The sequence below is a fragment of the Triturus cristatus genome, chromosome 11 (assembly GCF_964204655.1).
Source record: "Triturus cristatus chromosome 11, aTriCri1.1, whole genome shotgun sequence".
NCBI classification, from domain to species: Eukaryota; Metazoa; Chordata; class Amphibia; order Caudata; family Salamandridae; genus Triturus; species Triturus cristatus.
This window is the reverse complement of record NC_140594.1, coordinates 150,436,647-150,449,505: the sequence shown is the minus strand read 5'-3', so window position 1 is coordinate 150,449,505 and position 12,859 is coordinate 150,436,647. Positions and strand designations below refer to the sequence as shown.

Sequence of the window (12,859 nt, the reverse complement as noted above, 5' to 3'; positions counted from 1 at the left end):
AAGATTGCGTTCTGTTTTCCAGAAAGGATTTGACCATTGAATGACTGAGCCAGATAAACCCATCATATTTTCCAGTCTTTTTAGAATGTTGTCATGATTGACCATGTCGAAGGCTGAGGAGAGGTCAAGCAGGACTAGTAGACAGGTTTCATTGCAGTCAAGAGCAAGGAGGGCGTCGTCCACTATATGTAGAATGGCTGTTTCTGTGCTATGGCCGGGTCTGAAAGACGATTGGTGGGTGTTCAGATCTTGCCTTGGAGCGATCTCCCACATCTGCTCCCCTCTATTTACCATCTTGCAATCCACAAACAATGATCCACATATGGAGATACCCTTAAGCACCAAACGGAGAAGGAACTGCACGGTATAGCACTAGGCAAAAACTTCACAGTATAACAGAGAAAATAATGAAGTGGAGAGATTTCTTCTGCGGATTACATATCTTACAAAGTTGGGAAGTAATGCACAGTGTTTGAGGGAAGAGAGCTGTCAGCTTACCACAAAGCCATTCCTTCCGTCGCATTTGCCACCTTCTCACATGGTTTTACCATTTGCGTTCCCCTTTGGCTTCCCTTTTAACTGTCAGTTCTCTCAAAGGCTTTTTGGTTTCTTTTTCCCATTTTGTGACTGCCACAGCTAAGTGAAGGGCTCTTGACCAACTACACTTTTGGTTTGATTTTGCTGTTATCAGTTTAGTGAACCAATTAATCCCTTACCATTTGATCAAATAATTGTCTAAAATTTCAAGATGCAGCTATTGTCCTTGAAGTAGGCCTTTAACATTCAACTGACTTTTCGGGTATCTGATGTCTACCCAATTTCAGTCCTTTTTACACAATATTTCGAAGATGCACAAAGCAATGTCAGTTTTGCCCATATCGTCCGACGCCTCAGCATGTTGCTGTAAACACAACAGATGTTTAAGAATTACAGTTTCTGCCCCAAAATAATTCTTAATTAATCATTAACACCCATTCCTAAAGTACCTAAAGACCATGATTGCTAAATTCCAGTTTGCAGTTGAAGCTAAGGGTGTCTTCATCCTCCCTCTAAAAATGGCTCCAACACCATTGAGGATAGCAGTGGTCTGCAGCACTCCTGGACCTGGCATTGTCCTTCTTACATGACTCCTTCAAACAAGAAGGCACAAGCTATTAAATGCTTCTTGCAAGAAAGTCTACCAAAACAGCAGCCCATAGTAATTCAGCTTGCGGGTAAACATGTTGCAAAGGAGTCTTCAGGCCTTAATTCAGTTTGTTTTGAAGTGGAGTTTATTTTGTGGGCATGCCTTTAAAGAACCTCTGCAAGCCTGTCAAAGCCACACCATTGCACACTTATATGTGGCCTCTTGCAAAGGCTAATAATGGCTGCCCATATCGATGTCACATAGACACAATGACATCACTAAGGGTAGCTAATGTTTGTGCGTCATGGAAACCAGAACCCAATCACCATGTAAGGTTGCCGGAACAGAAAAGGCTTTAAAATGCAGAGCGAAACACTGTGCTTTAGAGCAAAGCGACCAAACCAACAAATAAACTTGTCTACAAATCAATAAAGAAGGTAGAAACTATCTAGGGACGTTTCTGCACACAGCAATACTGACTTAAAATGATTTGCACTGAAAACATGGTTTTGAAATGTTATTTTACATTGGCTCATCTTATTTGTGTAGCTGTGTGTTCCATTACTGCAAAGAACATTACATTAAGACAAGGACACTGAGAGAAGGATAGGCAAACCAGGAACACGGATGACCGGCCCCAGACTTCATACAGAGCCCAAAACCAGGATAACCAGACACGAGGACATAGTCATTGAGGCAGTGACACAAATTTGTATGCAGACCCCCTAACACAGATAAAATATGAATCAAAAATGAGTAACTGTACTCACTTAATTCATGACCCACAGGGCCTGTGAGACCGGCATAACGGGAGCAGCTCTCAATCAGCAACTGCCCAGTTACAGAAAAGTTACTTTTAAGCTTACATCTGCATTCCAGGCACGAGTCACAGGCAAGACACAGAACCGGATAAAAGGGGAAACACTAGGCACAACACCCCCTTTCATATAAAAACCTGAGAGTTGAGTTTCGTCTAAACTAAAACTGAAGCCACTAACAAGACTGAGCAGCAACATCAAGCAAAGGGAATTAAAACTTTTACAGCATTGGAATAATATATTAAATGCAAATACTGGAAACAAGCTGAAAGGATAATTCAATAGAAACTGGCTATCAAGCATAATCTTTAGACCAACATGAACATTTCTTAACCTGCAGAGATTTCCAGTACCCTTCCAAATTTCCAGTCCCACTTTGGACACTCGCTGGCAAAACCCTGTTAGCATTCAACTGCCCATCAGCCGAAGTTCCAAACCAATCTTTATCTGAACTACTTTTTGACAATTTACAAGCTACCTTTGAAAATGTAAAAATGATCAACACTCTTTTACCAACCCTCCTTTAAAAACGGAATGCCTTCTGTAAACATGATCACATTGCATTGCCTGTGTCTATTGACTCTCTAATACAATTCTTCTCTTTTGCATCCAGGGCTTCAACTAAGCACTACAAATCCTCAAAACCATCCTCTGTTCAATCATCCACAAGAAGCCTAGAGAAACAGTCTGTCCCTTTGTTACTGTTGCTGAGAATATTCTCTACAACAAAATTATACTCTTTCAAAATATAACTTTTGTCTCTTGGTTCTGCTGGAATTCACACGAGTTCCGCATAAAATGTGGAGCAGTTGCTTGCGATTAGTGGGGAGAATACATTTGATTCCTCACATATGCGATCTAAATATCTGCTTGCCCCGGTGAAAACTAGCATTTCTTTCTCAATGACAGAAAACTGTTTATCCACTTCTTTCAAAGTGCGGGACACAAAAGTCAGATTGTTCATCGCTCTGTTTGTTCTGTGAAAAAACAGCACCAAGTCTGTGCTCACTCATTCGCAGTGACATACATTGGTATATCTGGGACATAAGACTGTAAAAGCTGTGAATTCACCAATGTCCTTTCGACTTTCTCAGAAGGCACACTTTTGTTCTTCCCACCATTTATACTCTATTTTTTTCTTTAGTATCCTGAGAATAGGTTCCGTTATGGAAGCAAAACTGGGAGTCTATTTTTAATAAAAATCACAAAGCACCAAAAAAGAGAGTGTCTATTCTTTATCTGTCTCGGCAGGAGCTTCTTCTACATCTCTCACCTGACCTGGCCTTTTTCTATCCTGCCTGCATTAATAGCCTGCCCCAGGTATTCAATATGGCTTTGTCAAAAACGCAATTGTTCAGTCTCCGAGGCAAACCACTCTTCTCAATTGTAGGAAATCTGCCTTTTCTGCATGGTCTCCCTACCCTTAGTATACGGTATAAAATGTACCCAAGTCCTGTAAGTTAAATGTCACTAGTGGACTGCTGCTCCTTTTGTGCCATCCACTACACTGACCGTGTAAAACATGGCTCCGTTTAAAAACTGCAACTCAACCGGTCAAAATAAAATATTTTGACAGGTCAAAACCTCCTTTTTAAATATTAATTTCACCCTTGTGTAGGCCTTGTAGTCCACAAGGCACTGTGCATGGTATTAAAAAGTAGGACATGTAGACATATATTATTGTGTTCTTACAGTAACTAACACCCAAAAGCTGGTTTTCTTTTACTGGAGAAGGACTAGCAGTTCTATGTAGAAAACCAGAGTACTGATTAAAATCCTAATACTGTATTTTGGGAATGGGACTCCCTAGAAAAATAATAAAACAACTGTTTTAAATAATTATTAAACATTCAATTCTAGGGGGAAGTCTGATTTGTGATATATTTTTTCGGAAAAGTAACTTTCAGAGTTACTTTTACCCTACCTCAAGTTCCTGGAGGCTAAATTTACATTTGCTCTCCCACTTCTGCCAGCCAGTAATTAGCATTTGAATAGGTGTGGAAAAGGTGTGACATGCCTGCCAGGAATAATAATAGGCTGACGTGAACTACTCTGAACCTCCCAGAATATGTAGGATGGAGTCTGTGAGCAAGCCTTTTACATTAGAGTGGCTAATCCTGCTTGAGTGTCCAAGCCTGCTTATTAGGTCTGCTGGGTGTACGTCTAACACTTTGGGGCACAGTTGAAAGGGAAAGAAAAGAATGCCAAGACAATTCTTGTATGCCCACTGTCATGTTGTAGGAGGACTCTACGTTTGTCCTACCACATGTACCTCTCTCGGTTTGTTGAGGGTATAGTACCTGCTCCAAACTGGATTTTAGTGTTGGATGTGGGAGGACACTAGCATTAACCTGGTGCACTCACCACAGGCAGCCCTCAGAGCCAAGGTTGAGTGTGGCCAATGACTTTTGCCAACTTGAAAATGTCCAAAGTGGATAGTGTTTGCTTCAAGAACTTTTATCCAATTGGTTAGGGCATGCCCGTGAGTCATTCCCACCCACAAGCTAATGTTGGAAATAAATGTGGTACCCCAAGCATCCACTTCAGAACAGCCCTGAATCTGAGAAAGATCAGAAGAGGACTGAACCTGCTGTCTGCGACCTGAGAAGAGCCCTGAAGGACAGGACCTGCTCTATCTTGTACCGAGAACAAAGAAGTGGACTCCATAGGTTATAAGGCTGACTTGCTGTTCAAGCTACGGAGATAAAACAGGCTACAAGAGGCCTTTCCTGCAACTGTCCAGCTGAACAGTGACTACTGGACCTGGACGGGGCTGACTACAGCTGTTGGTCTCTGCCTGATCTCTATGTGCCTCCCCCTGATGTCCTGGGCAGCTTTAGAAGTGTACTCCTGTGGACCTTAAAGGACAAAAGTCAGAGGGTAAAACCTTTGACCAGGACAATCCCTGTTGGTATATCTGACCCGCGATCAATCATGGTCTGCATTAAATTGTGAAAAACACAAAAGAGGGGGGCCTGAGGAGATGGAAGGACCAGCGAAGACAAACTCCCTTTTCTAGAACTATGAAACACACAACAGGCCACGGGTCCAGAGTCACGTAAGACGAGTGGTGTGTGGAACAGACTACGCTAAGAGGAGATGGGGGGTGGTGTCCCTTTTTAAGGACGGTTTCCCTCTCACACCAGAGGTGTCATGCTTCATCATCTGGATACCTCCTCGTGTCACAAACCTAGTTGTGACGTGGGCTACGACCCCCTCGCTGCGAGGGAGGAGCTCAGGAATGTTTCTTAGATATGAGGAGTGGTCCTAGAACCCAATGTGAGCATAGTGTGTGGTGGAGGGGGTGCAGTGCTGACTAAAAAGTGAATAAAACTAGCTATAAGGTTAGCCTAACATAGTTTACTTTTGCCATCTGGTGCTAGGGTTAAAAACAGATAGTGAGTAGTGCAACTGCCGGCATTAGAGGCTGTGGCACTAGGAAGTGATCAACATGTTTCAGCCTATTGACCTATAAAAGTGTCATGGCTTTCTTCAGTATCTCTTTGGTAAGCTACTGCTATGTTGATGAGAAAAAGTGAGTGAAAGTGAATGCGTCTGTATGTATATAAAATATACTCAAACCAGTGATCCGGCAGTTCTGCAGTATCACCGGGTGACCTGCAAAAATCAGGTATACTACCGTATCTGTCCCTGGCAGGTTGCAAAAAGGTACAAAACGCCAATCCAACCGCTCACTTCAAGCGTCGGGCCCGGGTGTCAAATTGTGCCTAGGTCCCAGTCTACCAGTACCATTGACTGTCATTGGCACTTTATGCTTCTTGGCACCATACCTACTTAAAAGTTAAAAAATTCATATCTCCTGTTCCCCTCATTGGATTTTGTCTTTTTTTTTTTTTTTATAAACATGTTTTTATTATTTTTTATCACAACAAGTCGCAATGCAGTCAATACTAAACCACAAACGGGTAAAAGACAGTATATGCATTACAATGGCAGTGTAAATGGTCCCATACAGTGATGCAAAACAACGTCTCTCAGAAGTACAGCTTGGGTAGGCCCAAACCACCCCCTTCAAAACATCTACTCCATACTTTGACATATTTAGCTGGGCAACCCCGTGCTTTATAAACCGGCTTCTCCTGTTGGGCATACCAGTCGACCCCCCTCTCCACTGCGTCATCGTAGGGGGCCTGATAGATTTCCATTGGGCTGCGATGTCTCACTTGGCCACCAGTATGGCCTTCCCCATTAATACCCAGTTTGCCCTGTTCCTCCTCCCCCAATTCCCTTCAGCACCCCCAGCAATGCCACCAACGGGGAGAGTTCAAGTTCTAGACCAACCACCCCAGAAAGCTCAGCGGCTATTCTCCTCCAGTATCTCTGTATGTGGTCACAAGATCATGTCATAAAAAAACAGCGGGTGCTTGGGAGCACCGGAAGCTTGAGGGGCTGGGCAGCAAATTTGACCAATATAGCCTGTCAGGGAACAAGTAAGCACAGTGTAGATAATATGTCTGCATGATGCACAAGCGTGATGACACCCTAGGGGCCATCAGTGCGTCTCTCCAGTCTGCATCTTCTACCGGCCCAAGCCACGCCTTCCAACACGCTCTGAGGCTCGGTGAGGTGTTTGGAGCATTATTGATTAGTGTGTAGTATATCTGGGAGACTCCCCTCCCCCCCCCGCCATCCCCTCTGGCCCCGTTACCCAACGCTCCCATAATGGTCTTTGCCACCACTGGGATGAATTCTGGAATCTGCGTGTCTGGATCTACGTGGACCCTAAGTGCGTGTCGGAGTTGCAGATATTTGTGGAAGAGAAGGTGGGACAGGGGGCACCCCTGTTGGGTCCCTTTCCGTATGGGGAACTCCTCCGAGACCACACCGTTGACCTGGACTCAAGCAGTGGATCCGAATAAAGCATCTTTTCTAGATTGCGGAACCGAGGTCCAAAACCTCCTCTTTCAAGCACTTTCGTCAAGTACCCCCAATCGACCATATCAAGTGCTTTCTCAAAGTCAACCAGGAGCACAGCCAGGAGATTTGGTAGAAGGTGCTGGTGTGCAAGTGCTACATGGAGATGTCTTGAAGCAGTGCCTCCTGGTCCTCCCGGGCATGAAGCCACACTGATGAGGGTGAATAAGGGACCAGAGGACCTGCCGGAGATGCGCAGCCAGAATTTAACCTCCGCGTTGATGAGGGAGATGGGGCGGTAATCCACACAGGAAGGCGAAGGAGTATTCAATTTATGTATGACTACAATTCTAGCCTGATCAAGTTCCTTTTGTAAAGGAGCCAACCTCTATAGCTTCCGTGTACAAATCCAGGAGACAAGGGCAAGGACATCTTGGTATTTATTGTAAAGTTCTATAGAGTACCCACATGGCCCGGATGTTTTCCCTGCCGCCATCGAGGATATAGCTTTACCTACTTCCAGTGTAATGGGCTCGTACAGTACACTATAGTCAACCTGCAACAGGCGCAGCAGCGGCACATCATCCAGGAGAGGCTCCTCTGTCTCAGCTGCAGGGCGTGGGGTAGCTGCATAGAGGGCTGGGGGGGCGTTATGATGATTTCCGGGATAACGGTGCTTGCTAAGGGCCGTGATGCCATCCAGTATAGTAGCTGCCCATTCTTGTCACCCCACCGATAGACCCATGCAGTGGACACCCACCAAAGCTGCCTTGCCGCTTCCATGGAAAGGAGTTTAATTTCCTTGCAAATCACCACCAGCTGTCTATTGGTGTCATCATCAGGACCTGTGGCCAGACATTCTTCCAGGTGAAGCACCTTGGTCTCCAGCTTGTTCACCCCAAGGTGGCGCTGTCTTTTGGTCCGTCTGAGAATGTTTTTGGCGTGGTGACATTACATGCTCCCCAGTGGATAACCGGCAACTGCACCGACCCAGCATTGAGCTGAAAATATTGCTGAATATCTTTACCCACCGTCTGAACGTACGTTTTATCCTGGAAATACCAGACATTAAGCCGCCAAATCGATTGACGGTGTGAGGCATGGTCTCCAATTTGAAGCAGTAGTGGAGCATGGTCGTAATTTCTGTGGGGGAGTATCTGAATGTGTGAGACCTTGAGAATGCTGTAGCCGGCATAAAGATCATGTCGATACGCACATGTGTTGTCTATGAAATGTGGCTCTATTTTCCTAATTCATATTGTAATTTTTCCTATTTTGCATTTTGACTCGATTACTGTTTTGGTACTGAATAGATACCTTACACTTTGCCCTAAGTAAAGCGTAAAACCTGTCTGCTCTGTGCCTTAGCTGCCAGGCGGTTGAGCTCTGTTTAATTAGGTGACTTTGAAAGTTCACCCTGACAAGGGTTGTGATTATTCCTTGAGGTGAGTAGTCGCCCCCAAACCCCTGTAGTAATCCAATTTCTTACATCAAGTAATGTGTCCAACCTCCTATTGTGCTCTGCTTAGTCCTTTCCAAAGACGAGAATGACATCCTGGAAAGCCAGGATGTCATTCATTCCTTTAAATGATTGTCACTATGTGCTGAAACACGAAAGCTGCTGAGAACTGAAGCAGTTAGATACTGCAAAGTCGGAGAAAGATTAACATGGTGGCACAGGGAGCATAGATCAAAATTATTAAAGCTGTGCACCATCCAGAGGGGCCACCAGGTAATCTGTTTTGGGTACTGGATGGGCTTCAACCCAAATTTATTAATTTAAGTAAGGTAAATCTACACATGCACTCAACATTTTTCTTTTTTTTCTTTTGAGCTATCACTATGCAAGATAACCAGCGTGAGCTGCCAACAGCTTCAATAGCTCCCTGTAGCTAAAGGTTAGTTATTACCTTTGTTGATACTTTCTCACAATAAGAGGTGTCCCTCTCATTTTGTGTTTTATAGGAATGGCATCTTGCTTCTAGCCTGGTCTGGGGGCTTAGTGGACTAATGCGTCCACTGTAGGGGGCCTCTGTATGACCTCATGGTCACAGGTTCAAATTCTGGCGGGTCCACTCAGCCTTTGATCCTTTTGATGCTGATAAAATGACTACTATTGAGTTGGGTATCAACAAACATCTATTATTCAGCGCTAAGATGCCCACCTGAGTGAACATGCACTTTACAAATACACGTTATGTTATGCTTCAACTTAATTCCAAGTTCAGAGCCTCCCAAGATTCCCAACCCTTCAGCATTCACTTTCGTGGTTGTCAACTATCCCATTCACAGAGTTCAGATTTTGGCAATCTCCCAACCCTCTGTTTCCTGGATCTTTGAACATAATGTCCATAAGCGTAGACAAACTCACATCCCTCTTTTCTGAAAAAATATCACTTTTTTAGAAACCTCTCGTAGCAATTTCCTGGAAACACAACATCTGCTGCTTCCTGCCAGGCATGAGTGCAATTCTCAATATATCCTTTGGTACCATCCTAAAATGTCCTTTCCCTTGAGAGCAACATAGATCTTCCTGTATATCTCTGAACCCCCTGAAATTGATTGTAGAAAACAAAAAATTGTACTACCCTCGACTCCTGTCTTTATTTATGTTTCTTGCAGAACTTCATCCTTCCAATAAACATCATAGGTTTGTTTCGAAATAATTGTTATAGGTGCTCCCCAATCTATAAGTAAATCAAGTGGATTACCTCTGACAATTGCAGTTGGACCCTTACATAAAATGAATGTTGGGTCTACCATAGTTGCGACAAAAGTTTGCACTCCTTTCTGCAAATCGTTCTGTTCTTCTGTAGCTCCGTTAACAGTAGATCTGCGTTTTGCAATTAAGCCCTCTGACAAATAGCGTCCCACATAAACATCATGGTTCCTCAGCAGAAGGACAGAATTCAAAACTGGCTACCTGGTGACTAGATCCACATCTGTAACAGTTACTTTATGCTTTTGGTTGTTGCAAAAATATGGCACTTCCCTTTTTGTACTTATTAAAGTTTTATTACGTGATCTCTTATGTCTTCAATAAACACAATGTCTTTCTGTGGCTTCTGTAGAGTCTTTGATTGTATGTATAATACTAGATGTGTCTACACCCTCCGATAACATTACACTTGTACAAGACAACAGCCTTTCTTGTATTTATTTGTAGAAGCAATAAACAACCAGTTGATCTTTGATGAGCTAATCCGTAAAGTTTTCGAACTCGCATACATAAGCCTGAACTCTAAAGTGAGGTGCTAGGATTTAATGCTCTCACCAGACTTGTACCCTTTAAAAGGACATTTAAACCTTCTGACAAGGATACTTTTCTGGTCAAGTTGCAATGCAGCCTCCTGGTACTCATCAAGTTGTTGACCATCTTGGGCTGAGCAGATGGGACGAAGTTAAAAGTCCCTGCCCCTTCATTCTGAATCAGTGTTTTAGGATGCATTTATTTTCCTTTATCCGCAGCATCAGAGTCCATCAATGGGCGCTTAACAAAGAGCTATGAACCATTCTTTCCAACAGATAGGTTGTTTACATAGTGCCTCAAGGAACACAGCAAGAGGATTCCATACCAGCCAAATGTAAAGTTTCCAGTGTTCTCCAGTAATAATTACAAAGGTTTAATTTGTGGTGACCGATTAGCTATGGAAATAATGGTGAAGAGGAGTGCTTATAGAAGGTATGTATTTAGGAGACAAGGAGCCAAAACATATACAGTTGCAGAATCTACTCCAGCTACAAGTAGAAAGCAGAAATGCTTCTAATTGGTATAAATGAGAAGATATGTGCACATCATAAAATGGGAAATTAGCCCTAAATTCAAAAGCTAGCTATTTCATGCTCCAACTCGTGTATGTTCCACAGTTACACACAGCTCCATTGCAGGAATGCATTACAGGGAAGATTAATTGTGCAGCCAATCGTGTGCACATCCCCTGTAACACACAGTTTTGCTTAGGACAAGTGAGTGACACCTCTGTCCAAGATGGTGGATGCTGACAACATGCCATTCTGAGCACAGAGAGCGACCGTGCGGAAAATTGTGACGTTGCTTTTCCAGTTGTATTCTACTTGGCACTGACTGGAACTGGTGTCACTGCTGTACTTGGCTTGGGCTGGAACCCAGACGAGGTTAATCCATATGGCACTGCCTGCATCTCAGACTTCTTCGCACTAAACAGTTGGCAAAAGCAGCTGGCACAACCTGTCGATTGATTCCTCCTGGCCAGTCGTCCAGAAATGCTGGGAAACTGTTCCTCCTCCTGCACCTAAGCAGCAATTTCTGCATACGAGGCTGAGTAGCAGAACGAGCAGAGAAGAGCACATCTGAGTTCTCATTGCATTCTGGGGTTGTGTGTTCCTCTGTGGGTCAATGATCATCCCCAATATTGAAACGAAAGTGCGGTCCTTACGATTTTTGTAGAAAGTTTTTTAGCGACCAGCAGAGTCAGGTAGACCAGAACATCAGCAGAAGCTTTCAGTCAGCAAGTGCCAGGTGCCAGACCATTCACGTTCAAGCTTACATCTGAGTTGCATGACATAACAGGGCTTGAGACACAGACATGGCACAGAAGGGGATTAAAGGAGACTTCGAGAAACCAGCCACATTAAATAACAATACTATGGCCCTCGGGTTCAAGAGGCTGTGATAGGCTTTGAATGTGGCACAAAGTAGCTTGTTTGCAAATGATGTTGTAAATTGTGAATTTCGTGTTCTTATTCAGTAATCAAAAGTGTGGTGATAATGCAATAAGTGAATTGGAAGTTTGTTATATGTTTGATAATTACAAATGTATCCTTTATCTTCAGTGTCATCAAACACGATCGCTTGAACAGAACAGAAAAATAGCTAGAAAAATCCTTCAAGAAAAAGTGGACATATTTTACAAAGGTGAAACAAGTGAACTCTGCAAATCAAAGGTAGAAGCTGAAAAGAGAAAACAAGAAAAGAGGAGAAAAGCAAATGAACTCCTTGAAAAGAAGAAGCAGTTCAAAGAAATGCTAGTACATAATTTGGACAAAGAACAACATTAATCTGGGAAAATATTTTTAGGTTTTAAAAAGCTACAACTAAAGCATAAGCACAATTAATTGTCATTTTTTGAACAGCCATTGAATGAGGAAATAAATGTAACAGCGCTGCAGATTCATGTCATGCTTCAGGGTATAGTTTTTCAAGAGGCCTCACCTTTCAAACATAATGTCTTACTGTTGTCAATGTAGAACATTGTTACTCCGAAGCTGCACAGCCTGCCAAGCAGCAGAGAAGACATGCATGTGGTGGTCTCTGCAGGACCTTGTTGATGAATGAGATGGTGGACAAAAGCAACTTGGCTGGCCTGGAGTGGAAGAATTGGGAAAGGGAACTGGAGTGGGCTTTAGCTGTGACCAAGGTTTGAAAATGTGAGTTCATAGAAGGGAGAAAAGCTGCTGGGAAACTTCCCTAGCAAAACAGTCAAGATTACAGAGTCCGCTCACCTTCAGGAAGGGACTGCTAAGCATTTTGTGAGAATGGTGATCACATGTGCAGGAAGACTAAACAAAGAGCTTTTTACAGCGATTGGGTCTGACTCTGTTAGTACATTCCAGACTGTATTTGGAGTGATTTAGTCCTTTGTACACTCTTTGGTTTCCAGTGTATGTAGAGGCATACTGTTTGTGCTTCCTTGTCGTTAATGTTTTTGTCACATTTTTGTTGCTCCGCAATGGATGTCCCACCTCGAGGTCAAATGGTCAGGGTCTTTACACACATCATTTTTTTAAAACAATTTTTATTGAATTTTTCACAAACGTTTTACATTGTTGTAGTCGTAGTAATTGGCACAGTTAATATAATTGTATAATACATGGTTATCGGTCAACTACGGGTGTAACAGTATACGTGAGTAATAGGATTAGCTATTGGTCTCCCTGCTATTGCCGTGCAGTACTGTGGTGTGTCTTGATATAGTTATAATAGGAGCTACATAACTTGAACGGTATCCGGTCCCTGAAACTACTGGCATGGACAATGAACTGGGTGTAGGAACCTAGGGTG

The 12,859-nt window shown here is 43.2% G+C and overlaps 1 protein-coding gene across 10 annotated transcripts in view; it reads left to right on the top strand.

The window, feature by feature from the left end:
* MTRFR (mitochondrial translation release factor in rescue) overlaps positions 1 to 11,972 on the top strand; it is an 81,194-nt gene extending 69,222 nt beyond the window's left edge. For all 10 annotated transcript variants that reach the window (XM_085635816.1, XM_085635813.1, XM_085635814.1 and 7 more), the window contains one exon: positions 11,632 to 11,972. In XM_085635816.1, the coding sequence (XP_085491942.1) occupies positions 11,632 to 11,856 (225 nt within the window). In that variant the 3' untranslated portion in view covers positions 11,857 to 11,972. The remainder of the gene's footprint in view (positions 1 to 11,631) is intronic.
* Positions 11,973 to 12,859: the final 887 nt, after the last annotated feature.